This window comes from Hippocampus bargibanti, linkage group LG18 (assembly GCF_051943395.1).
Source record: "Hippocampus bargibanti isolate YZ-2025 linkage group LG18, ASM5194339v1, whole genome shotgun sequence".
In the NCBI taxonomy this organism is placed as follows: Eukaryota; Metazoa; Chordata; class Actinopteri; order Syngnathiformes; family Syngnathidae; genus Hippocampus; species Hippocampus bargibanti.
The window spans coordinates 12,339,417-12,367,396 of NC_142751.1; the positions used below are offsets into that span (position 1 = coordinate 12,339,417).

General features: G+C 39.3%; 2 protein-coding genes and 1 long non-coding RNA gene across 4 annotated transcripts; 1 reads left to right on the forward strand and 2 right to left on the reverse strand.

Annotated features, from left to right (window-relative positions):
• Positions 1–68: 68 nt before the first annotated feature.
• Positions 69–7,116, reverse strand: rab14l (RAB14, member RAS oncogene family, like). Its single transcript, XM_089020251.1, has 8 exons — positions 6,998–7,116; positions 4,407–4,465; positions 4,121–4,174; positions 2,392–2,569; positions 2,116–2,182; positions 1,859–1,946; positions 1,737–1,767; positions 69–542 (listed from the first exon to the last, which is right to left on the reverse strand). The coding sequence occupies exons 2-8, from the start codon at positions 4,456–4,458 to the stop codon at positions 365–367; spliced, it is 648 nt and encodes a 215-aa protein (XP_088876377.1). The 5' UTR covers positions 4,459–4,465; positions 6,998–7,116; the 3' UTR covers positions 69–364.
• Positions 7,063–26,774, forward strand: LOC148884689 (uncharacterized). Of its 2 annotated transcripts, XR_016118253.1 has the most exons (6): positions 7,063–7,200; positions 10,812–10,937; positions 12,903–13,073; positions 17,645–17,698; positions 21,984–22,135; positions 26,675–26,774. It is a non-coding gene; the product is annotated as an uncharacterized LOC148884689 (long non-coding RNA). The 2 variants fall into 2 exon arrangements; XR_016118252.1 differs by lacking the exon at positions 26,675–26,774 and having other exon boundaries at positions 21,984–22,696.
• On the reverse strand, positions 7,732–18,561 carry LOC148884690 (uncharacterized). The gene is made up of 3 exons (XM_089020252.1): positions 18,483–18,561; positions 12,883–13,023; positions 7,732–9,465 (listed from the first exon to the last, which is right to left on the reverse strand). Exons 1-3 carry the CDS (start codon positions 18,544–18,546, stop codon positions 9,278–9,280), a joined length of 393 nt encoding a protein of 130 aa, XP_088876378.1. The 5' UTR covers positions 18,547–18,561; the 3' UTR covers positions 7,732–9,277.
• Positions 26,775–27,980: the final 1,206 nt, after the last annotated feature.

The following is a 27,980-nucleotide window of genomic DNA, read 5'->3' on the forward strand; positions in this document are numbered from 1 at the left end:
GCGACCAGTCCAGGGTGCCAGGATAAGCTCCAGTGGTACCTGTCATTCTAATGAGGGCAAATTTTGTGTAAAAAAAAAAAAAAAAATCAGTTTTCCGTCCATGTTCTGTTGACGAGACACATTAAAATGGCGTCCGTGCCTTCCGTTGTCCAAAGCCACCAAATCTCGCTGAGCAGTAATTTAAGTTTAATTCATCGTAAAGTCATTTGGAGCAAAAAAAAAAAAAAGGAGCAAATATTTAAAAAAAGTGACAGTAATGCAATGAGTAGGTAGTGGCGAGATTTACAGGAAAAAAAAGAGGGATGGGGGCAAAAAAAAAAATGGTCGGCGGTGAGGGGGATTAAAGGGTGGTGTTTCTTGGTCATTAGCATCCACAGCCTTCTCTTTGAGGTTGCGGTTCGCTTGTTAGTCGCCCCCCCTGGGGGGCCGAAGGCTTGTGCTGGACGCCCGATTCGGCGGCGTTAAGATCCAGGCTCCCATCTTGGATGTTCTGGTATATCTTCTTGGCCGCCTCCAAGAAGGCGTCCTCCACGTTTTCGCCTCTGAATGCAAAAGAAAATGGCGTCAGAATTAAAAGGGCAGGAGAGATGTTATAATATATAATAATAATAATAATAATAATAAATGCGCCAGCATTCACTCAACCGGGAATTACTCAAATAGATCAAGTTAGCTAGCCAGCTAGTAGATTACTAATAGATAGCTAGCTAGACAGCTAATCGATAGCAAATAGCTAGGTAGCCAGCAACGGTGACCCCGTTCAACTGGGAATCCCTCAAATAGATCAAGTTAGCTAGCTAGCTAATAGAAAACAAATAGATAGCTAGACAGCTAATTGATAGGAAATAGCTAGGTAGCCATCAACGGTGACCCCGTTCAATCGGGAATAACTCAAATATATCAAGTTAGCTAGCTAGCTAATAGGTAGCTAGCTAGTTAGACAGCTAATCGATAACAAATAGCTAGGTAGCCATCAACGGTGACCCCGTTCAATCGGGAATAACTCAAATATATCAAGTTAGCTAGCTAGCTAATAGATAACTAATAGGTAGCTAGCTAGTTAGACAGCTAATCGATAGCAAATCGCTAGGTAGCCAGCAAGTGTGACCCCGTTCAACTGGGAATCCCTCAAATAGATCAAGTTAGCTAGCGAGCTAATAGAAAACAAATAGATAGCTAGCTAACTAGCTAGTTATACAGCTAATAGATAGCAAATAGATAGCTAGCTAGGTAGCCAGCAACAGTGACCCCGTTCAATCGGGAATAACTCAAATATATCAAGTTAGCTAGCTAGCTAATAGGTAGCTAGCTAGTTAGACAGCTAATCGATAACAAATAGCTAGGTAGCCATCAACGGTGACCCCGTTCAATCGGGAATAACTCAAATATATCAAGTTAGCTAGCTAGCTAATAGATAACTAATAGGTAGCTAGCTAGTTAGACAGCTAATTGATAGCAAATCGCTAGGTAGCCAGCAAGTGTGACCCCGTTCAACTGGGAATCCCTCAAATAGATCAAGTTAGCTAGCGAGCTAATAGAAAACAAATAGATAGCTAGCTAACTAGCTAGTTATACAGCTAATAGATAGCAAATAGATAGCTAGCTAGGTAGCCAGCAACAGTGACCCCGTTCAATCGGGAAGAACTCAAATAGATCAAGTTAGCTAGCTAGCTAATAGATAGCTAGCTAGTTGGACAGCTAATCGATCACAAATTTGCTGAGTTGAATTTGCTTACGTTTTAGCGCTGGCTTCCAGAAAGAGGAGACCTAAAGAGGAAAAATATGTTTGTATCTATACACAAGTATTTTTTTTTTTCAACGCTGCAAAGTCTCTAAAAGTAGAATCTCCGCCACTCACCATTCTCCTCTGCAAATTGTTTTGCTTCTTCATACGTGACGTCTCTCTGGGCTTCCAGATCCGCCTTGTTTCCGATGAGGATGATCACCTGCCGAGAGGAAACGCGAAAAGGAGGAATGAGACCTAGGAAGAGGACGTCATCCATTATTGAATGTGAGTGATCCGTTTGTCTCGATGTGACTACCTGGCGACCAATCTCGGGGTTTGCTTACCACCCCAAAGTCATTTTAAGATGAAATGAATTGTTTCAACAATACCGTGTTGGGATTGGTGAGGTTTCTGGCGTCGGTCAACCAGCTGCTGAGGTGATTGTAGGTGCTTCTCCTGTATGAAAACCACAAAGAGTAGTTAGGAGAGAGCAAGGGGGTTTCCAATGCATTCTCGGCAGCCATTTTGCGATGTGCAAAAAAAATGTGTCCACTCCAGTGCCAGGGTTTTTGTCACTGTCACTCAAATTCCAGGACCCACAGAATATTGTGTTTTAGGACTACATAAATATTGAATTCAGCATAAGAAACTTTTGAAAACCGTACCTGGTGATGTCGTAGACCATCAACGCTCCCGCCGCGCCGCGGTAGTACGAGCGCGTCACGGCTCGGAAGCGCTCCTGTCCGGCCGTGTCCCAGATTTGCAGCTTGATTTTCTGGCCGCTCACCTCGATTATCCTCGTGCCGAATTCCACGCCGATGGTGTGGGGGCAGTCGGCCATGACTGGATGGAAGAGTTTGTATCAAGAAAAATACAATTAGAATTTTTGTTTTCAAAGTGTGCTAAGCTAAGTATTATCTAGGGGGGGAGAAATGACAAATTAATTTCAGAATTACGGCATATGTTATTTTGTGTGAACTTACTAAACACTAGCTATCAGGCTGGCTAGCTATGTATTCTCTATCTAGCTATCTGGCTAGGTATCTGTTGGCTAACAATTGGCCAGCTAGCTAGCTTTCTATCTATTTGAGTTACTTCCGGGGTGAGTGAACGTTGGCGCGTGTGGCTGCCGCTGCTCACCCACAGAGAAACTTTTCCCGTGACTGTAAAGTGACCTTGAGAGTTTTGAAAGGTGCTTATGAAATACAATGTATTATTATTATTACTTTTAACTCATTCACTGCCATTCACGAATGTATTTGGGAATTGGAAATATGACATAGAGCGCCATTAGTTCGTTTTTTTTTCTTGCTTGGGTGCCTATAAAGCGTTAGCCAGACCTCTGGCAATGTTTTTTTTCCCTTCCACAGGGGCTCAGCATTTCCCTTTTTTCCATATTAGTGCTTTGTTCCAGCTTCAGCTGTTGTTTAAGCGCTATATGTATGTATTGTATTTTGGACAGCCACCCCCATTTCAAGCGCATACAACTCCAGACCCATATAACTTAGGAATTAACTCTTTTTCGGATGAAAGAAAAGAATCTAAGGTTTCTAACACTGCATTGACTTCTTATACCGTCCTAAAAGTCAATATTCTGTGGGTCCTGGATTTTGAGAGACGATGACAAAAACCCTGGCACTGGAGTGGACACATTTTTTGCACATCTGGCAGTGAATGAGTTGATTATAAAAAATAAATAAGAATTTGTAAAAAATAACTCCACATTGTTCATTCATCTTGTTTATTTTCCAATTTAAAAAAAGTTTTTTTTTTAAATCAGGATTTATGTCTATTCCACTTGATGTGTGTTTTATTGTTTTTGTTTTATATAAATGTCAAAATGTATTCTCAAATTTGGATGATGTTTAAAAAAATACTTTTTTTTCATATACTGTAAAAAAAATTAACATTTTGTTTTAGGGAAATGTTGAATAGTTGCCAAAAAAGGTTTCTTACACTGCATTAAATTCTTATATAGTCCTAAAACTCAATATTCTGCGAGTCCTGGAATTAGAGTGACAATGACAAAAACCCTGGCACCGGAGTGGACACATTTTTCTGCACACAGTCTGGCAGTGAATGAGTCAAGTGTTCACAATGACAATTTAACATAACAATCAGCTGAAAATATCAATTCTGATCAATTTGTTCAGCAGCAGGTGCGCGTGACGTATTGAACCAAAGGTTCTCAAATTGCCGTCTCGTGGCTTCTGCATCTGGCGTCTCAATAGCGCCCATTCAACGCCGCGCCAACTGAAACGGCGGCGGCGGAGGTCGCCGACACAAGAAAAGAGCCTCTCAGTGCTGAGCGCACACTTCCTGCGCCGGTTTGAGGGATTTATATTAAAAAGCAAAAAAAAAAAGTCGATGAAAAGGAGGTCGCCATGTACTTACATTTCTTTTCTGTGAACTGGTGAAGCAAACATGACTTGCCTACGCCCATATCGCCTGCATGGAGCAAAATAGAGAAAAAAAATATATCAATCATTTCCAGAAAATAATCAAATTGGGAATATCCAGGCTAGCAAACGCCCAGTTGGGCAAAGTATAACACCATTAGACGCACTCGGAAGTGGATACAAACAACATTAAAAAGCATCGACTACTTTGTCTTCAGTTTATAACAACAAGAGAAAATCGTAATGCTTTGTCATTGTGGACGTAGCGCCGACATACTCACCGATGATGATGTATTTAAAAATGTAGGAGTAGTTGTACGGGGCGGTGGCCATTTTGGCTCTGAAAGAAGTCAAGTAGAAAGAATGACACCGTTGTCCACCATTTTTTATCTCAAAATGACAGTATGCTACTTTTCAATGGCGGCAAAAAAAAAAAAATCGATTGAGAACATAAAAAGACGCATGATGTTGAGATTTTTGAGAGGCTTAAAGGACAACCGACATCAGAAAAACGTTTTATAGCATCTAAAATACCCAAAACACACAGTATGATATTTTTAGTCAAATGCCAAACACCAATAAAAATGACATAAAGTGTCCAAAATATGCAACAACAAAAAATGAACCCGGAAGTGGCCAGTTTGAGATGTTCGTGATGTCACCCCAAGACGTCTTGCCTTGCTGGAGAATCAAAACAATGGCTTCAGATTCGGAGAATATGCTTTCTTGTCACTCGTCCAGTTATGAATATGATTCAAATACTTCTGAAGAGGAAAGCATACATGTTTGCAATCGATTAAAGAATTTATTCCGTGTCATTTTGAGGCATCAGGGGTGGGAAATGTCGCACCCAAAAAAGACAGAAAATGGCGACACAGCCGTGTAAGGGATTAATCAGCCCGTTTCCACAGGCTGAGTAATTCCTTACACGGAGCTTTGTCGCCCTTTTCTGCCTCTTTGGTCCTACACAAAGTTTTCAGACCAAAGTACAGCAAAATGCATTGATGTGATGGAAGGACTGCTACAATGTGTCCTTTTTTCGGTCAGGGGCGTTCCTTCAGTGACGTACGGTGAGGACTTGTCACCAACTCAAAAACAAGACTTCCGGAATATTCAGCGCGAGTCTTAAAACATAAAATATAGCTATATGCGGTGGAATCTTTGTAAAATACGCTCAGTAGAAGTCATTTGAAGACATTTGACAAATTATGGACACAACTTGTCCGGAGACGTCGGTTGTCCTTTAATTGACATTTCTGCTTCAAATCAGAAGCCGAAACTTCACCCTTCTCCTCAGCCTTTCCTCAGTTGCTTGCCGTCACATGACCCTCATGTGGCATTTCGAGCCTCTGTGTGAATGTATTCACTGAGATGTAGCTTTTCACTACACAGAATGGGGGAGGAAAAAATGGAACTTGCTTGTGCGTTCCTTGCCTCAGCGTTTCTTTTTTTGATGTCAGACACAAACCATGAAATGCCTTTCCTTGTCTTGACAGTGACTTTCCATTATAACAAGAGGAAGAAGAGACTTACTGCCGAAACCCATGACATCTCGACATCCTGAAAACGACTCGGTGACTCATAAGTCAGCAGAATTCCGCAGTTTGCGGGTGTTCAACAATCTTGACTACTTTGTGACGGGGCGTTAGAATACGGCCAACAGGCATACTTATATAACAAAAAAGGGACAGGAAGAATTACGTTTGTCACTCGATCGCTAATATAATTTGCAGTGCTACATAACGCCTGCTCTGATTGCTTTTCAGCAGACTATTTTAAATGGGCACAGTGGATATTTAAAGTTTACACACGCTTGTTCAAACACCAGGTTTTCGTGATATAACAACAATATAAATCATTTACAACAATCGCCACCATTACGGTAGTTTATAAATTGTGTAATTTAGTTAAAAAAGCATTGTTTCGAGGGCGGGAGGTGTAAAAGTAAACAATGCAGGTAGTGTGATTGGACAACTTCGATTATTTGGGGCGTGATTCAACCTACGTACAACTTCGGAACTGCGTCGTAAATCGAGGACCCCGCTCGTGCCCGGAATCGTGACAAAAAGCCACATTAAAATAAAAAAAAAACACCCCCAAGATATTATTACATTGATTGTATGTTTTAGAATGTAAAAGAGATTAAAAAAACGTTCAATCCGATGGGAGTTTACGCATCTTTGCGTTTACATTAGCAACTTTTACTTGTGCCTCGAAACAACTTTAACCTTTATTTTTTTTAACCCAACCGGAATCGATTGCTAATCAGAGGTAATCCGCAGTCAATTAAATTTGCAGACTAGTTTTTCGTCGAGCCTTTTCCTCCATTTAGGGCCCCCAAATTTACACTTGGTTGTCAAGTCTTGACAGCCAAATTGGCGTTAGCACAATAGCCGCTATATGACATCACCGAAGTGCTATTGTGACAAAAAAAGCACCGTCGTTATTGTTTAGCGATGGCGAGTGTCGACCCAGGGGGAAAGTTTTTCAATCGACGAGATGTCTTAGGGAGATTTTTGTTGTTTTTAAACGTCAGACATTTGATTACACTTAGCATTAGCATGCTTGTCTGCTAACGATATCTTGCTGGGGTTGGATTATAGGATGACGTAAACACTGTGACAGTTCCAGGGTGCACATCGGGTGGTTAAAGCGAGGGGATCAGACTAATAAATAATGTTTCGTCGGATTACAGTGTTTAGTTACGAGCCGTCATGTTTGCACTACCTCCCTGTTGAGCTAGCCTCGTTAGCATCCACTTTACGGCCCGCAAGAGCCACAATCTTTTATTAGCGTCCATGGGGTGTTCTCCGCCTTTGTACGGGACAGACGTCAAACGACCCCCCCCCCCCCCCGATTTGTTCGTACTCACCAGGAATGAAGTTGGAAACCGGAAAGCGGAGTGATTAGGGCGAGTTGTTTTTGCGGGTTATCCTGGCTCAAGTGGGATCTGCCTATCCAAGATGGCGGCTCGAGGCGGCACAGGGTTTCCTCCGCTGTGTGCAATGGACTGGAGGGACAAAGAGCATCACTGGAAGACATGACGCCGCCGGGGTTATTACCTCACCTGCACAGGTACACATCTGTCTATCTTTCTCTCTATCTATGAAATGTATTATCTATCTATGAAATGTAATAATAATAATACGTTACATTTTAAGCGCCTTTCAAAGCTCTCAAGGACTCTTTACAGTCATAGACAAGCATAGGTACTATAATAAATAAAATACAAACACAAATATAATACAATTCTACATAGAAACAAGAGAAAGAGCTACACATAAAATGCAATTTTAAATATGTATTATCTATATGACATGTATTATCTATCTGTCTATCTATGAAATGTATTATCTATCTCTATCGATGAAATGTATTATCTCTCTGGTCTGAATCTTACCTGTCTGTATATCTTGTTTACCTTGTCTAACTATCTTGTCTGTCTATCTTTCTTGTCTATCGATTTGTCTATCTATATTGTCTATCTGATCTATTTGTCTACCTATCTTGTGTATCTTGTCTATCTGCCTATTTGTCTATCTTGTCTAGCTGCCTATTTGTCTATTTTGTCTATCTTGTCTATCTGCCTAGTTGTCTATCTTGTCTATCTATCTATCTGTCTTATCTATCTTGTCTATCTATCTATCTATCTTGTCAATCTTCTCTATTTTGTCTGTCTATCTTGTCCAGCGAGCTAGCTAGCTATCTTATCTGATCGTCCTCCCATCCATCCACTCTTGCAACAGGTACACATGAAGCATTCCTTTGTGAAAATATGAATAATTTTATTCATACAACAATGGACCTTTTTTTTTTTTTTACATGCATCGACTCTGACAATGTCATATAACCACATGCAACGTGTTCTCCCCATGTCAGCCCGGAGAACCGAAACAAAAATGATTGATAGAAAAAAAATATTGACGTTGATTTCTTTTAAGAAGGTGAACACATATCAGATATTTTTCTAGCTAAATCAAAACAAGACATTTTAGCACTGACAATGAATGCACATGATCTTATTAGTGAGTGTCAGCCATAATCAAAATAGTTTGTGCGCTTCATGAATGTTTAAGTGACTTTATTTGCAAAATGTTATTCTGTGAACAATGAGAGAGGTTGTCATGACGCTGCAATTCCAAGAAAATAAAAAGATGGGACTGTAACTTTCCATCGTAGCAAATTATCGAGTCATCTTTAAACTTCAGATAACTTTGCAGTGCGCACAGGTGGTTAATTATGTTTAATCCATTTTTTAATCCATTTTGTCATACAGTGTGTTGAACATATTAGATGATGGACAAGAACAAACACAGTGTAGCTCTAATTCTGGTCAGCAGATGCCCTGGCTCACTTTTTGGCAGGACAAAAAAAATCAAAAATTATGTGAATGTAAATCGTACAATTGCGCAGCGGGAAAAAAAAAACATCTAGCATGTCACAAACGTGACTTGCAGCACTTCAGTGCCGTTTCGGTGAAGCTAAAGCACGAAGAAATGTCTTTGAAAGCAAAATAGTTTTAAAATTGCATTCAACTGCAACTTTGCTTTTTTTTGTCAAGAGACAAACTGTTGATGTTACAATTCCTAAAAAAATCTAATATTTCATTTTTAGTGTTGATAAATGTGAAAATACACTATAAGCAGTTTTCTTCCCGTACCAAAACACATGGCGCATACTGAACATCCCATTATTTTTCTAATTTAACCCTGGAAATCTGAATTAAAAAAAACAAATCATAAAATGCCACATGATAGTTTTTCTTTTCCTTAAAATAAAAAACAAAACACAGTGAATTGATATTCCCCCATCACCTACAACACAGGTGTCAAAGTCAAGGCCCGCGGGCCAAATCCGGCCCGCCACATCATTTATTTCGGCCCGCGAAAGCAAATCAAACTTGTTAAATTCCATGATGATTGCTAAAATCTAAGCCAAAATTTCATATTTTTGGATGTCAACCACAATAAAAGTCATTATTCTTGACTTCAGATTTGAAAACGAGTTATTCATTAATTTGCTGTGTGCTCTATATGTAATATTTGAAGGGATTTAAACATTCTAATGGGTTCCCCAAATTCATAACGGCCTTCGAGAGGAAACCATAACTACAATGTGGCCCGCGGCAAAAAATGACTTTGACACCCCTGACCTACAACCACATCCTCAGCATCAGCAGCACCAGGCTGGCCAGTGCGCATGCGTAGTTCAGTTTGCTCCGCCAGGGGGCGCTGTTGCACAGATCCCGGTCGCAGCAGTGGATTCGCACGCCTGGCAGCTCCTGTTGTTGGCAATGTCTGGATGTGGCACAGCCGCTGGTCAGGACGATACCCAGTGCCGCTGCGTAGATAGATGGAAAAGACAAGTCAATCGCAGTCGTCGACTGGCTCAGCAAAAAAAATAAATAAAAAAAATAGCTGCGGTCGGCAGCAATTACAGTGAGACCTCAACTTACACCTTATCTTACACACTTTTCGTCTTACAAACTTCAAATTTATGAAAATTAAACCTTATAATAAGCACTATTTTCATAATACACACCCACCACGGCTGGCCGAGTGATCTTCGGCGGAAGCACACGACCGAACAGCACCAGAGGTTAAGTTACCAACAGTCCTTATGGAAGGTGACTCTCCTTCCATAAGCCATCAACGACCATCAAAAAGGTAAATAAAACTTTATTTTACAGCACAGTTTATTTCTTTAATTATAGTCCTCATGTAATGTGCCTCTCTTTCCAAACAGCAATTCCGTTTGACCTTCGACCTCCAACGCCATTCCATCAAGCCATCAGTGACCATCACAAATGCAAATAAAGTGACTTTATGATACAATGCAGTGTATTTATTTCATTACAATACAATAGCACATTTATTATACATAGAATGAGGTATGTTGTGTGTAGTTTTAATGCTTATTTAGTTGAAAAGTATATTTTATGGAAAGCCGGGAACGGATTATTCCCATTTTAATGGTTTCCTATGGGATTTTTTTTTCTCGAGATACACACTTTTCGCCATACACACTCTGTCTGGGAACCAATTAAGTTCGTAAGTTGAGGTCTCACTGTAGTCTGTAATTTTCAAAGAACCTGGTTAATTAAAAATAATAATTGTTTTATTTACTGCGGGGCTGTGACAAACATTTTCAATAATAATTCATCACACATTTTCTAATGCCATATTAAAGTGCATTGAAATAGCTTTAAATGATGTATCGACGAAACCTTTTCATCGATGGTTCATATATTCATGCTCTAAAAACTCTCCACTAACAACACAGGCTAAACTGTGCTCTCCTCTGACATTTTTCCCCAAAAACCAAATTCCGCTCGGAACGGATAAAACAAAAAGTGAAATTATGAATCGTGAATCACGACTGCGACATTTTAAGCCTTGGCGGAGGTCAGTCAGTGTGATTGCTGATTTTGACGGTGTTTTATCAGTCACTCAGTGTCATGTTGTCAGCCTTGTTCTTAGCTTGCACTTTCTCAAAGGAGGGAAAAAAAGGTGCCTAATAAGCCCTTTGGGCTTCCAGACGTCAAGCCAGGCAACATCTGTGTGTGTGTGTGCGTGTGTGTGTGTGTGTGTGTGTGTGTGTGTGTGTGTGTGTGTGTGCGTGTGCGTGTGCGTGTGCGTGTGTGTGTGTGTGTGTGTGTGTGTGTGTGTGTGTGTGTGTGTGTGTAGGCGCACATCTCAGCATCTGACCATCACCGCCACCCTGTTGAGGACATGGTCCGTTTGACTTCACATGGCACCACGAAGGGGTCCTCACGACGGACTCAGCAAGGCGAATGAAACTGGCGGCGTTACGTAAGCGGCTAAGTGAATATTCACAACATTTGCATTTTGCATTGAAGTACGATTAGAAATGATTAAGCCAATGTCCTCTGGCACGCCACAGTGCATTCATCACCATTTAATCATCTGCTGGCCTATACATATTACGATGAATAAATATCCCACTTTGCCGTATTATCTGGGTCACCGAAAACAAAGGACTGCAAGTATTTTGTTTTGATGATTTTTTTTTATTTCATCACATATGTGCATTCCTATATAACACAGGTGTCAAAGTCAAGGCCCGGGGGCCAAATCTGGCCCGCTACATAATTTTTTTTGGCCCGCGAAAGCAAATCAAACTGGTAAAATTCCATGATGCTAGCTAAAATCCTAACCAAAATTTCATATTTTTGGATATAAACCACAATGAGTCATTATTCTTGACTTCAGATTTGGAAACTAGCTATTCATTAATTTGTTGTACGCTCTATATGTAATATGTGGAGGGGATTAAACATTCTAATGGCTTCCCCAAATTCATAACGGCCCTCGAGAGGAAACCATAAATACAATGCTATAAAATAATCAATTTACCAGATATTTTACTACAGAGGGACGATATTTTAATTACTCTTATCCAATGTCCTTTTACACAACAGAGATTTTTTGGGGGATTATTTAGGATTAGGACAGTGCTTCTCAATAATGTTGTTTTTGCATGGCAGAAAGAAAATATTGGTAATCCCTCCCTTAACTAACTATGAATAGTATCAATTGTCATCCCTTTTTAAATAAATTATTATATTGTTGTTGAAAGAAAATGCCACTTGTTCATCTTGTGTGATTTCTAGCTCCCGTATTTTCCGCACTATAAAGCACACCTAAAAGCACTTGATTTTTCTCAATGCGCTTTATAATCCGATGCGCCTTCTATATGGATGTGATTTCTTGAATGTAGTATTTTAACTCATTCACTGTGCAAAAATGTGTCCGCTCCTGTACCAGGGTTTTTGTCATTGTCACTCAAATTCCAGGACCTACAGAATATTGAGTTTTAGGACTGCATAAACATTCAATACGGCGTTAGAAATCTATGTCTCTCTTCTTTCATCAGAAAAAGAGTTAATTCTTAAATTATATAAGTCTGGAGTTATGTGTGCTTGAAATGAGGGTGGCTGGTTAATTTCTAGCTAATTTGTTTCTGGAGATATCAGCTGTTAAAACCAGGTGGTTTATATGAGTCTGGGGTTATCTGAATTTGAAATGAGGGCAGCTGTACAAAAGGCAAATGCTGCCCCCTTGTTGTAGTTAATTCCTAAATTATATGGGTCTGGAGTTATCTGATCTTGAAATGGGGGTGGCTGTACACAATACAATACATGTACGTACATAATGATTTATATAGCACTTTAACAACAGCTAAAGCTGTAACAAAATGCTAACATGCAGAAAAGGCAAATACTGCCCCCTTGCGAAAGTGAAAAAACATTGCCAGAGGTCTATCCAGCGCTTTATCGGCACCCCCGCAAGAAAACCCAAACACTAAATAAATAAAAGTCCATTTTATTCCTTTTAGTTTAGCTCCATCTAGTAGATGCATAATTGCAACATCAGGCACTATCATAGCATCTATTCTATGCACTTTATCATGCGGTGCGCCCAAAATATAAAAACAGCTTTAAAATAGAAGTGAAATTGCGCCTTATACTCCGAAGCGCCTTATAATGCAGAAAATACGGTAAATCCACACCTTCACAATCCTTCCAGATTGATTATCACCACCGCTTTAGGGGTTGATATTTTCTCAATGTGTGTGGAAGAAGTCATAGGAGGCCAGTTTAGGCTGCAGGTGCACATGAAGAAAAGCGAATGAAGGTTCTCGCAGGGTCAGATGAAAGTTAAAAAAAAAACAACAACAACAACCCTCAAGGTGATTTGATTTCATTTTTTTCTGCAGGAGGTGTAATTTACTCACTGCTCTCTGTCTTGATACAGAAACGATGCTTGAAGCCCTTGTGTGAGTGGGTGCAGGTGAGCACCTCTGGGTTGGAGCAGCCCACGTCCACGTATCGCTGATCCTGGATGATGTTGCACCCATAGCACTGCAGACCTTCCACTGCGCCGGGAGGAGGGGGAACATCGAGAGAGAAAAGATAAGTTGACAAGGTAATGATGATCGTCTCTGCTATTGTGCCCCTATGGAAGAAAGGCTACACACAATTATCATAAATAATCAGAATAGAATTGCAGGTTTTATTACTGCGGTAGACAGCTTAACGGGAAAGCAGAGGGGGGTGGCATAATAAGGAAGTTTAATATAATAATACCCTTGTGGTCGGTATTTTTCATTGATAATATTATATTGGTTTGTGTATTCATGCTCGGTGATGAAATATACTCTGATCCTCATGTTGCTGTTAAGCTAGTATGGCTGTAACTATTTTTAATCAGGGATTAATCTGTCAAATATTTGGTCGATTAATCAGTGAATTTGGAGAAACAAAGCAGTTCAATTTCATGCCTTTGTGTCAAACTTCTAAAAATAAAGTCATTGTGCGACCGGATTGGTCCGTAACGTTTCAGAACAATTAGCAAAATTGTTCATTGTTTAATTTTGATTCAACACAAAGATAATCGGTCGGATTTCAGGGAGGACCGAATAAAAACGGATCATAGTCTTGGAGAGTCAAGTCACTCAATAAATGTGTGAACTCTAGCTAGCTAACTAGCTAGATAGCTATCTCGGTCGATAGATAGCTAGAGAGCTTGATAAGTAGATAAACAGATAGAGATTGAGCTAGATAGATAGAGATCTACCTAGAGAGCTAGCTAGATAGAGAGCTAGCTACAGAGCTATCTCTATCTTTCTATCTATCGACTTGGGTATCTAGCTAGCTATATATATTTAGCTTGATATCTAGATATCTAGCTATTTGGTATTTAGCTAGACATCTCGATATTTAGCTAGATATCTAGCTATCTAGATAGCTAGTGTGTTGTTAGCTGTTCCTAGCTACTGTGATACTGTGATACTGTGATACTGTGCTACTGTGATAGATAGATAGATAGATAGATAGATAGATAGATAGATAGATAGATAGATAGATAGATAGATAGATAGATAGATAGATAGATAGATAGATAGATATCTTTTAATGCTAATAACGATACAATGTTATGCGGAGGTATCCTGCTAACAATTCTTCCTTTCCTTTCGGCTTTTCCCTTCAAGGGGTCGCCACAGCAAATCAGTGTCCTTCATCTTTAACAATTATGATACATAAATGATAATGTCAAAAGTACCGGAAAATAACTGCCAAGCACTTTGTTAGGGGCTTTTGTACTTCCACCGCAGCTGTTTTTTTTTGTCTTAAATGCCTCTTATTGATGCAGTTGCAACATTAAATATATTGTTCAAATATTTTTTTTTTGACTGTCAATGTTAGACTTTCCCTTTAATCGGCACTTTCTGTGGCGATATTAGTTTTGGATTGTAAATTCTGCCGAGCAACAAGCACCAAGTGTTTGATCCAACCAGATGGAGTCCATTAACCACTAAATGAACGCAACACCCATGCGAAAAAAAAACATTTTTTTTCCCCCTTTCAAAAAAAGCCACTTGAGCTGATGACATTATTGTGCTCAGCGCTTGAAGAGCAGTTAATCTAAAACGTCACTGAGATTCATCTTGAGGGCTGCTTTTCTACTTCCCCCTTCATCTTGAGTGACAAGCGTAAAAAAGAAGACGTATTGGTGATCTTTTTCTCGAGCTTTTGGCCAAACGGCGATGGACTCAGTAGTGTGTCACCGTTTCAAAGCTTAGCAACCTGAATACGTTGGAAGTGACGGCACAGAAAATGACTCAAGGGGTCTTGGACGGAAGTGGTGATTTTGAAGTGATGATTCAAATATTTTGCCCAAACGGCAGCAAGTGAGGCGTATTGACCCTTCCAGCAATGACCTTTTTCAGGAATTATCCGGATTCTTTTTATGTTCCTCCCAGTACTTTCAAGAACAAAATACCAGCCGAATCCCACCTGCGAGGTGGGGGTTAAACTGGGATTGCCTGTGAATTCACAGTGATCGCACACACCTGCGACCGACCCGCCAAATCCCTCCACCCCATACACACACAAGATGGAAGATCAGCTTTGGAGCTGAAACCAATCCGCACTCTTTATCCGCGGTAGCCCACAGAGGACACCAGCCTCTCACTTGCCTGGCCGCCGCTAAATAGCCAAACCCAAAGCCTGGAGCTTTCAGGGGTGAACTAATCCCACCGCAAATGCTCTTAGAAAAATCACTTTTGGAAATCTGCTGGAATCGATGCGAAGCTTCACCGGGACTGGAGGTGCATGCCAAACTTTAAAGGACAGCATTTTTTTTTGTTTCCTAACTGACATCTGAAAAACGTTTTATAGCATCTAAAATACCCAAAACACACAAGCTGATATTTTTTAGTCAAATGCAAAACACCAATAAAAATGACTTAAAGTGTCCCAAAACTGCCACAAAATGAGCTGGGCAGATTCAGAAAGTCCCGCCCCCTTGTTCGTGACATCACGCCAGGATACCCCTCCACAAACTGCCTTGCTCCAGAATCAAAACAATGGCTTCAGAGTGGTCATATTATTATTATTATTATTATTATTATTATTATTATTATTATTATTATTATTATTATTGTTATTGTTATTATTATCGTCATCATCAGCATTATTATTATTATTATTATTATTATTATTATTATTATTATTATTATTATGATAACACATCTCATTAATATTGTTATTATTGTTATTATTATTATTATTATTCACCCATATGGTTACTTTTTTGACACTAAGTATACATGCAGTACACAAAATAACTCATGTGCAGAGTGAGGCATCATAATTCATTCCTAAAATTACTAATTTCCTAAATTCCAGGACTCGGTCTCACTTCAGGAAGCGACCTTAATGCTAGCATGTAACACACTATTCATAGGATAATGAAAGTAGCATCAGTGCTGCGGTAGGAAACAATGGATATTTTGAATACCAATGGTGGGGCAACACGTGTAAACAAGCAATTGAACAATACTTACTTGGGTATATTTTACTTTTGGGGAAACAAATATATATATATATACTGTATTCTTCTGCTTACTAAACTTTGTCCTAATTTTCAAAATGGGCATTCTCACCTGCAGACAATTTCTGCGTTGGCAATGTCACATCAAGATATTTTGGAGCCCCATTTCCAAATTGGCATCACCTCAGGGAAGCATTCTAAGTATTCCATTAAGCGCGGCAAGAAGGCCTGCCGCGTTTGTTTTGCCGGATGGAAATGATGGCAATTTACATCGGGCAAAAGAAGCTGATTTAACTCTTCGTTAGCATGCAACGCTTCACGCTGGCTGCACTCATGAAGCAGCGAGGCGCTGCCCAGTTATGAGCATTTGTCAACATAATGAGGACTTAGTGGGGGGAGACAATCTACATCCACCGCTTCTTGGTAAAATCCAATTTATTCTCACTGCACACCACGTTGTCTCGAACCAAAAATGGATTCCTTGGAAACACCACACTTCAATTGGACATTTTTGACTGAAAACCTTGAAAATTAAACAAAAACAACTAGTGGGGCAATACAAGCAATGGGCCTAATACAATACACTTTCATTTATACATGCATTGACTGACTCAACATGTTTTATTTTTACGTTTTAAAGCCTTGTTGTTTTATTTCTGAGTGAAAAGTGAGTAAATCCATAAGTTTCTGTACTATATGTACTGACTTTTATAACGAATACAAACGAAATTGAAAGAAGTGACGCTTGTTTCAATCCATATTGTTTTTCACGAAGGAACCGTAATGTAAAATTACAGTTAATCTGAACTTATTGACAATTGAACAAATGATCGATCATATGATCTTTCAGCTCTTCAATTTTCTTGATTAAGAAAAAAAAAAATCATGTGACTAGCATTAGCCGCATGCTAGCATTTTTTGACAAAGAATATAATTTTTAAATATATATAAATTTGTATATATATATATATATATATATATATATATATATATATATATATATATAAGAAATATACAAAAAATATATATATAAATAAATGAAATATATATACATATAAAAGAAATATATATACAAAATATATATATAAAAATAAATATACATAAAAAATATATAAAAAGAAATATACATTCAAAAAATATATGAAAACAAATATACATACAAAAATATATAAATCGTGTGACTAGCATTAGCCTCATGTTAGCACTTTTGACCAAGTAGATAGATAGATAGATCTAAAATTTTAGATATAGAAATTTTTTATATACATAAAAGAAATATACTTAAAAAATACATATATACAGCTTCAGCTGTTGTTAAAGCGCTATATGAATCAATATGTATTGTATATGTGTATATGTGTATATGTATATATGTATATACAGTAAAGTCTCGTTATATCGATATTGGTTATATCGATAGTACTGCTTATTACGATACTATTTCTATGAACGCAAGGAGAAAATTTACATGCCGCAGGATCGGATATATCGATAGTCCAGTTATATTGATATTTTTTCTGACTCCCGAGAATGTCGATATAACGAGACTTTACCGTATATAGATATATTTTTTAATCTCATTCTACATATTTCAACTGTATTGACAAAACACATATAAAAACAGCTTATGCCTGAATATTTTTTATTTTGCCTCAAAACAGATGGGGTGGGACCTCAATTCAAAAACGGCTTAGCAGCTCTTCAAGCAAATTCAGGTAAATATTGCCTATGTTGAGTCATGTTGGTGCTCATCAATTCATATCTGACTTCCTGTTATGGTATTACAGGATGCATTTTAATAAATTTGGAAGCTGGTACAAATCACTCACTCGCAAATGCTCTTCTAATGCCTTTGAGAGTGCTCTTGTGTTGTTAAGCTCCCATGTTGTTGTTTATGCAGAGTTACAGTCCCACCAAGAAGACCCCCCAAAAAAATATAATCCAGTATCACTCTTAAAACAAACAAAAAAAATATTAATATTTTGGATTACATCCCATCATGTAAATATAATTTACTTTATGCATCCAAATCCTCCTTGTCGCCAAAAGTCATTTCAATTAATGCCATTTATGGATTCTACCTCATTGACAAACAAGACATCCGTGGGCCTCTCTGATGACTTTTTGACATCAGCGTTGACCAAACACTCTGGGGACACTTAAGCACGCTGTCGTCTCGGTTCTTTCATTTGCACGTCCTTTTATTCCCCCGCCCTCCGCAACCCCAGTGAGATAAAAGGTTACAGCAAAGCCCCGTTGCACTCGATTGTTATGACTCTTTGGGGAAATTGATGTTGGAGACGATGGATATTTGAAGCCAAATTACATGTGTGTATTTATTGTCAATGTGGCTTTGTTGATTATCTCTTACAATTCCTCTATAGTGGCTCTAAAATGTCCTCTAACACGTTACTTTTAACCCATTAAAAATAAGACACTTTTATTACATTAAAAAAAAAAGCCTACAAATAAAACTGAGAAATCAAATCTCGGACTGACCTTGTGTCAAGCAGAGCGTCAAAATAAATCCAAGCCTGTACACCAGCCAGGTGTGTAAAGTCATGAATGCAGCACAGGGATGGGATGGACGTCCCAGTCGCAGTCGCGCTGCTTCTGGAGCGCCGGAAAATTCTGCCACCTTTTGGGGCGGGGAGGGTCGCGGCACGAGTGCCGTGAACAAACTGCCAGCTAGCCAGTGCGACGAGGGTGGGAGGGTGGGAGGGTGGGAGGCGGCCATGCGGGCACTCAGTCAGCTAAGCAGCCACTCAGGCAAAAGGAGATGATCGGGAGGAGGAGAAAAAGGAGGAGGAAAAATATGCCAGTGGAACGATTAGAAGAAAAGGAAGTGAGGGTGTGCCACAAAATCATGGGGAATAGATCTGCTAATTAAGAAAATGATAGGTGAGCTCCAAAGCTAATTTCTTGAATTAACAAAACAAGTGTCAAATCAATGTCGACTGCATGAAGGGCATCGGGGGCAGTGTCCCACCAGCTGTGAATAAAGTACGTGTTAACACAGGGGTGTCAAAGTCATTTTTTGCCGCGGGCCACATTGTAGTTATGGTTTCCTCTCGAGGGCCGTTATGAATTTGGGGAACCCATTAGAATGTTTAAATCCCTTCAAATATTACATAGAGAGCACACAGCAAATTAATGAATAACTCGTTTTCAAATCTGAAGTCAAGAATAATGACTTTTATTGTGGTTGACATCCAAAAATATGAAATTTTGGCTCAGATTTTAGCAATCATCATGGAATTTAACAGGTTTGATTTGCTTTCGCGGGCCGAAAAAAATGATGTGGCGGGCCGGATTTGGCCCGCGGGCCTTGACTTTGACACCTGTGTGTTAACATGTTTAACTCCCAAATTGGACCCAAAAAAATGTCAAATAAACAACCATTAGGGTATTTTTTTAAATCGGTAGTTTCTCTGCCTTTATGCAAATAATTTAGATAGCCAATAGATACAATAATAATAATAATAATAATACATTTAATTTCTAAGCGCCTTTCAAAACTCTTTACTGTCACAAGATATGTTTTTCTGTGGGTGAGCAGCGGCAGCCACACGCGCCAGCGTTCACTCAACCCAGAAGTAACTCAAATAGATAGAAAGCTAGCTAGCGAGCTAATAGAAACAATAATAAGCATACATTTCATTTCTAAGCGCCTTTCAAAACTCTCAAGGTCACTTTACAGTCACAGGATCAGTTTTTCTGGAGGTGAGCAGCGGCTGCCACATGGCTGGATGTAACTCAAATGGATAGAAAGCTAGCTAGCCAGCTAGTAAATAGCCAACAGACAGCTCGCTAGATAGCCAGCCTGCTATACAGCTACACAACCAATAGATAGCCAGACAACCAGCCAATAGATAGCCAACATATAGCTAGCTAGATAGCTAGCCAGACAGATAGCTACATAGCTAATATATAGCTAGCAAGATAGATAGCCAATAGCTAGCTAGCCAGCCAACTAATATATAGCCAAGAGATAGCGAGCCAGGCAGATAGCTACATAGCCAAGAGTTAGCGAGCCAGCCAGATAGCTACATAGCCAATATATAGCCAGCCATTCTGTGGGTCTTGCAATTTGAGTGAAAATGACAAAAACCCTGGCACTGGAGTGGACACATTTTTGCACATCGTCTAGCAGTGATTGAGTTAAGAAGATAAAAACTGTATGGAGCAAACACCATCAGGATTATAGTAATCCCTCATTTTTCACGGTTAATGGGGACCTGGACCACCTGCGATCGACGAAAACCCGCGAAGTAGAGTTATATAATAATGCAAAAATTCAGAGTCATTCGTTTTTTTGTTTTTTTTTATTCTGAACTGATAAAAAAAAAATCTGCGATGCACTGAAACAGTGAAGTAGCGAGGGATCACTGTAATTCCAATTTGATAATCCATTGCTTCTAATAATAGCCCCGATCGGACAATGTGTTAAAAGCCTCGCCTTTATATGGAGTGGGGGGCGTGAGAGTGTGGGTGCGCCATTCAAACAAACACGCCATTATCTTGCGTATCGGCGCGCTTGCACACTGTGGAGAAAATTCCATCTAATCAAGAATTAAAACGTAAATCCTTTCTAAGAGACTGTAATGCCGTCGGATAAGGCAGAGCTTTGTGCTAAGCTCCATCCACAAGCTCCATGCGTCCTGGAATTCAAGTGGCAATGACAAAAGCCCTGGCAGTGAATGAGTTAATTGATTATAAAAAATAAAAAAAAAATAAGTGAGAATTTGTAAAAAGAATTCCACATTGTTCATTCATCCTGTTTATTTTCCATTAAAAAAATATATTTATTTTGATATTATTTTTGTATTTTTTTAAACCAGGATTTAGGTATCTTCCACTTGATGTGTGTTTTATTTTTTATTTATTATTTTTTGGATGAAAAAAGAAAAATTCTGATGAAAGAAGACAGCTGAATGTTTCCTTTTCATTGATAGAGATTAGACGGAATAGAAGTTATCATATTTAATAAAAGTGTCATGTTAGATGCTTAGTGAACATGTGTGACTCGAGGATACAATTGAAGCACAGACAACCATGGGTCAATCTGAATTGAACAGACACAGCCTGATAAACTGTCATCTTCATCTAGGAGAGCTCATTAGCCAGGTTACAAATGTATCAGTTCGTGGAAGAGACAATGTTTTATTGCTTACAGCTGTTCGTGCTTAGAACGGCCGGGGGCGTGGTATTCTTATCAAGAAAACTATGTTTTACTAATGTATCACTTTAATTTGCATATACAGTAAAGTCTCGTTATATCGATATTCAAGGGAGTCCGAAAAAATATCGATATAACTGGGACTATCGATATATCAGACCCTGTTTGCATGTAATTTTCTCCGTGCGTGCATAGAAATAGTATCAATATAACCGGGACTATCGATATATCCGATATCGATATAACGAGACTTTACTGTACTCTCAATAAATAGCTTGGCAGACGGCTGCAGAATTTGAGCGTCTGTCTTGAATGGCTACGTCCCCTGCCGGCAGTCAAAGACAATCTTTCTGTGTCCGAGCCTTTGTCCACAGTGTCCGATCGAACATCTCTGATATTACTATACCGTAAAAAAAAAAAAAAAAACATTTCACATTTTGTTTTGTTTTAGGGAAATGTTGAATTGTTATATACAGTAAAGTCTCGTTATATCGATATCGGATATATCGATAGTCCCTGTTATATCGATACTATTTCTATGCACGCACGGAGAAAATTACATGCAAACAGGGTCGGATATATCGATAGTCCTGGTTATATCGATATTTTTTCGGACTCCCTTGAATATCGATATAACGAGACTTTACTGTATAGTTGACTATAACTTTATTTTTATTGATTTATTTTTCCACTTTTTCAATCTCAAAGCTGCTGCGACAGGCAATTTGTGTCTCATCTGTGTTATTTTTTCCTCTCCTCTTCTCCCTCCCCACGGTCTTACTCTCCTTATTTATACGATATTATATATTTATATCGCACAGAGCCACTCAGGAGAGGGGGAATGATGGAAATTTGGAAAATGAAGAAGGAAGGTCCAGCGGTTCTCCGATAATGAAAATGAGTCTTCCCCCGAGACGCCAACGACTAATCTTGACACACAAAGGCCACTTTAATTTCCTTCATCTGCCATGTGGTGAGTCCGGTTCGTGACAGCAACAAGAACGGGAAGTAGGGGTGGCTTTAAATTGTTGATGGAATTGCAATTAAGACAACAACAGACGAAGAAGAAGAAGAAGAAGAAGAAGCAAGCCGGCGGCTATGCAAGCAAGCAAGCAATTGCGGAGGAAATGCATGAAAAGTTAATTTTGCTCTAACCTTCCACTACAAGCGTCGAGGGCATGATATGCAACACCAGTGTGTTGCATCCCATAATAACCATAATTAGCAGTCATCCGGCAGCGTTTGACCACAATGTTATATATTCAGGATTGCTTATTAAGTCATTCGCTGGCATTCCCGAATTTATTTGGGGATTGAAAAACATGCTAATAGCTAGCAATTAGATAGCTAATAGCTTGCTCGCTATAGATAGATAGCTATTAGTACTTAAATGCGTCAGCGCCTCTCAGGAATTCGCGCACTAATAAAAAAAAAAATGAATAATAATAATTGACTGACAGTCATTATTAATGCCTTGGCGGTAAAATTATAATAATAATAATAATTTCATTTTTAAGCGCCTTTCAAAACTCTCAGGTCACTTAACAGTCACCGTTAGATGTTTTTCTGCGGGTGAGCGGCGGCAGCCACACGCAACAGCGTATACTCAACCTAGAAGTAACTCAAATAGACAGAAAGCTAGCTAGCTACTTAATACTTTGTTAATAGATAGCTTGCCAGACAGCTAGCTAGAATGCCAGACGGCTAATGGATAGCTGGCAAGATAGCTAGTGAGATTGCCAGATAGGTAATAGATAGCAAATAGCTAGCTAGATATCCAGACAGCTAATGAATAGCTAGCGAGATAGCCACCCTCAATGACTATTGGAACAGCGACTGCGGAGCGATATCCCAATAAACCCCATGCGTATATTCTTTATCCTCAGGCCAAAAGGGTCAATAACGTCTCTTTTTTTAGGGGGGTGAAAATGCTAAATCTATAAAGGTATCTCCCCAAATTTTTGAAATATTTTCCTGTAATTAACATAGTTGTAGTTATGTTTTGAATTGTATGTTTTTTTTAAATAAGAATTTTCTAGAACATTGCTGCCGTGTTTCCCTCTTCGTGGAGTAGTAGATTCCTCAACCATAGGTTGCCAAGAAACAGCACAGTGAGTCCTCACTGTGCTGATTTTTTTATAATTATTATTTATGTAGTCCTTTATTTTTTTTCAGGTGGAAAGTTCTGCCTAACAACAAGTGCCGCAGCAATGTTGTTTTTCTGACATTTTTCATACGTGTACAACATAACGAAAAGCACATCACATAGAAGAGCCGCTCCTTCGGCATCTTGTGTCCGTACACGGCATCTGAAGATGCAATCAGTGGCCATGCATTTTGTGCATGACTGCTCCTGTCCTTGCGCTCGGGGGTCTCGGGGGCGGCGGCGGCGGCGGCATCGCCCGAGGCCTCGTCACCATCTGCCGCTGTCACTAGTGGTGGCGGCATCACGTTGACGTAGGCCCTGGCTTCGCTACAACACAGCGGGTAGCTTATCAAGCGGCATTATTGAAGACAGAGTTAATTGTTCGCGGATTTGTTTTTGTAAATATTGTAATTCTATCCTTTTTTTTTTTTACTCATTCACTGCCAAACGTGCAAAAATGTATCTTCTCCAGTGCCAGGGTTTTTGTCATTGTCACTTGAATTCCATGACCTACGGACGATTGAGTTTTAGGACTACAGTGATACCTCGGTTTACGAACCCCTTGGCTTACGAACTTTTCAGTTTACGAACGTTACATTTATGAACATTTTACCTTGGCATCCGAACTTTTTGCGTCCACAGAGCTGCCTCAATGAGTGATGTGTCGTTCGCGAACGAGCCTGTTCTTTTAAACACAAAATGGCAGCCGACTTTTTTTGTCCTTTATTCCCCACCCCCAGTCTTTGGTTAAAGCCATGTGATTGGTCAAGAACGCAGCAGTTAGGGGGGGTGGTTTCAACATTAAAGAGACAGGCAGACAACAGAGAGAGATTGACAAAATGGATAGAAAACAGTGAAATTTGACTTGTTTCAACTTTGATAGTTCAAAGGCAGAGTGTAGACTGCAAGGTTAAAATTCCCATCAATCAGGCACCACAAATAACCCGCACAAGCCATCTGTACACTTGATGCAGAAAGCTATCAACCCAGCTAAACAGAACACAATTGATGAGGAACTGGGTAAAATTATCGCAGAGAAAACACCTACAAGGGATCATTCCTCAAGATGGTGAAAGGCTATGTTCCTTATCAAATGTTTAATGCTGATGAAAGCGGCCACTCCATTCCATCAAGCCATCAATGACCATCATAAAGGTTAATAAAACGACTTTATTATACTGTAAAGATCATTTCTTTAATTATAATACAATAACACATTTATTATACATAATGAATTAGAAAATTAGAAAGTACAAAATTGTGTTTTATGGGGACCTGGGAACGGATTATTCTCATTTTAATGGTTTCCTATGGGAAATTAATTTTTGGGATACACACTTTTCACCTGACACACTCTGTCTGGGAACCAATTAAGTTCGTGAGCCAAGGTATCACTGTAGTCTCTTCTTTCATCATAAAATAGTTACGTCCTAAATTAAATGGGCCTGGAGTTATGCGAGCTTGAAATGAGGGCGGCTGTCCAAAATACAATGCAATTGGTTTATATCGCGCTTTTACAACAGCTGAAGCCGGAACAAAGCGCTAACATGAAAAATGGGGAAATGCTTACCCCTTGCCTAAAAGAAAACCATTGCCAGAGGCCATGGCCAGCGCAGGATGTAAGAATCCAATATGGCGGAGAACGTTAATGACACTCATAACAACCGTGAAAACGCCCAGCTGGCCAGATAATGGATTTTTTTTTTCCCCCAACAAATCCACTAAATGATAAATAAATGACTCAATATAGGGTTAAATACAATTTAAGCTACCGGCAACAGCGCCGTTGTTTAAAGATTCGCCCATATAAATCATCAACTCCGAAAATCTCTTAATTTAAACAGTCGCCCCCCTTCCCTCAATCTCCACGGCTTAGAGGCAGCAGCATCTGCTTGACACACACACACACACACACACACACACACACACACACACTTTGCATGGGAACATCCTAAACTCAAATTTAACCTGAGACGTGCTCTGACATCTGTTCCCTCTAATGACTCGCATTCACGCACTTAGCCACTGGTGAGTGTTTGCGCATTAGCATCTTCTTGCTGACACAACTTGCGCCGCAGCTTTTTGTAAAGGTTACACACACTCAGCCGCAGCGCCGTATCCAGCTTAGCATGGCCGACATTGCCTTCACCGATGAATCAATTTGTTTTTCATATTCGGGAATTGAAAATATAACGGAGTGCCATTCCCAAATTTGTTCGGGTGTTGTGTTTTCATGCTTGATTGTTTGGTCTGACATTTTGTTTCAGCTATTCGCTGGCTAATGGCTATCTGTTCGCTAGCTAATGGCTATCTGTTTGCTAGCTATTGGCTATCTGTTCGCTGGCTAATGGTTATCTATTCGCTGGCTGATGGCTATCTGTTCGCTAGCTAATGGCTATCTGTTTGCTAGCTATTGGCTATCTGTTCGCTGGCTAATGGCTATCTATTCGCTGGCTGATGGCTATCTGGTCGCTAGCTAATGGCTATCTATTTGCTAGCTAATGGCTATCTATTCCCTGGCTGATGGCTATCTATTCGCTGGATAATGGCTATCTGGTCGCTAGCTAATGGCTATCTATTTGCTAGCTAATGGCTATCTATTCCCTGGCTGATGGCTATCTATTCGCTGACTAATGGCTATCTATCTGCTAGCTAATGGCTATCTATTCGCTGGCTGATGGCTATCTATTCGCTGGCTGATGGCTATCTATTCGCTGGCTAATGGCTATCTATTCGCTTTCTGATAGCTATCTATTCGCTGGCTAATGGCTATCTATTCACTAGCTAATAGCTATCTATTCACTGGCTGATGGTTATCTATTTGCTGGCTAATGACTATCTGTTCACTGGCTAATGGCTATCTATTTGCTAGCTATTAGCTATCTATTCACTAGCTATTGGCTATCTTTTCACTAGCTATTAGCTATTCTCTATCTAATAGCTATCAATTCGCTAGCTATTAGCTACTTATTCACTAGCTAATGGCTATCTATTCACTAGCTATTAGCTATTCGCTATCTAATAGCTATCTATTCGCTAGCTATTAGCTATTTATTCACTAGCTAATGGCTATCTATTCTCTAGCTATTAGCTATCTATTCGCGAGCTTGCTATCTATTTGAGTTACTTTGGGGTTGAGTGAACGCTGGCGCGTGTGGCTGCCACTGCTCACCCACAGAAAAAAAAACATCCTGTGACTGTCGTGACCTTGAGAGTTTTGAAAGGCGCTTAGAAATCAAATGTGTTGTTATTATTATTAAAGGCGAAGGCTCTCACAGAGGATTTATTACAAAAACAGTGACAAAATTGATAAAACCCTAGTTTTTGTGTGTGTGTGTGCGTGTGTTTGTTTGTTTCCTTTTGTAGCCTCACCCGGTGACTCAGAAGCAGCATCATGTCATTAAATGCCAGAATCCCACCATGCGGAACTGATTCTCAAGCCAAAATAGTCTGATCACCTTTTTCAAAATAAACCCAGCACGACTGATGGTTCTCTATGTTTATTTTATTTTTATGTATTTTATTTTATTTTTTGTGTGTGAGTGTGCATAGCCTGCATCCCTCTCAGCCCCCGAGGCAGATTTGGCTGCAGGCCACTGCAGTCGAGCTCTGCAGGGGGAATATGAATGGCATTAGCTGCGGGCTGTTGCCATGGTGTTGACTTATTTACTGTACATCAGCCCGCTGACTTCAAACAGTACGTTTTGGCTGCCATATTAGTGTCAGCGTTATCATCCGAGGGACACATTTCCACTGGGTGATTTAAAAATAAATAATAATTAAAAATCCACTCTGGCCGCTTGTCAACAAGATGAAATGTGTGTGCTAAAAGTACATGGCAGTGACAAATTTATTCTTACATGTGCGTTTAATATAAAAAGAAAATTATTGTACCCTACCGGACGACTCACCTGGAATAGATAGATGAGCATTAATTTCAAGACAGGTAAATAAATCATTAGTCTTTTGAAATAGATTGATGTCGTTTGTCAGATAATGGATTTATTAGCTAGGTAGCTAGCTAGCTACTATCTCGGTAGCTATCTATTAGCTAGCTAGCTTTCTATCTATTAACTAACTAGATATCTGGCTGGCTATCTAGCTAGTTATATAGGCATCTACCTATTAGCTATCTATTAGCTAGCAAGCTAGCTAGCTTTCTAAAATGTTTATAAAATTTAGAAAAATCATGATTTTAAAATTTTACAGCTATCACCCTGTACCACCATTAGATTAAGAGTTTTGAAAGGTGCTTATAAATGAAATGTATTATTATTATTATTAGCTAGCTATTTCCTATCGATTAGCTATCTAACTGGCTATCTATTATCAATCTAGCTGGCTGGCGATCTCGCTAGCTGGCTATCTAGCTAGCTATTAGTTATTTATTAGCTAGCTAGCTAACTCTCTATCTATTGTAGTTATTCCGGCTTGCGTGTGTGGCTGCCGCTGCTCACCCACAGAAAAAATTATCGTGTGACTGTAAAGTGACCTTGAGCGTTTGGAAAGGCGCTTATAAATGAAATGTATTATTATAATAATGACCTGCACGTTTACTTATAATATAATGGCAATAATAATGCTCATTAATGTGATACATATGCCTTTATTAAAAACACACACACGCCTCAAAGCATTTTTATCAGTACTATATACAGTATATATATACTAT

Coding starts and splice junctions, on each gene's coding strand:
- rab14l (XM_089020251.1), bottom strand. CDS start 4,458: ATGGCCACCGCCCCGTACAACTACTCCTACATTTTTAAATACATCATC. Junction 2,570..4,120: donor CCAGTTCACAGAAAAGAAAT/GTAAGTACATGG, acceptor TCTTCCATCCAG/TCATGGCCGACTGCCCCCAC. Junction 543..1,736: donor CTGGAAGCCAGCGCTAAAAC/GTAAGCAAATTC, acceptor TTTTGCATTCAG/AGGCGAAAACGTGGAGGACG.
- LOC148884690 (XM_089020252.1), bottom strand. CDS start 18,546: ATGACTTTACACACCTGGCTGGTGTACAGGCTTGGATTTATTTTGACG. Junction 13,024..18,482: donor GACGCTCTGCTTGACACAAG/GTCAGTCCGAGA, acceptor CTCCCGGCGCAG/TGGAAGGTCTGCAGTGCTAT. Junction 9,466..12,882: donor CTGTATCAAGACAGAGAGCA/GTGAGTAAATTA, acceptor CTATCTACGCAG/CGGCACTGGGTATCGTCCTG.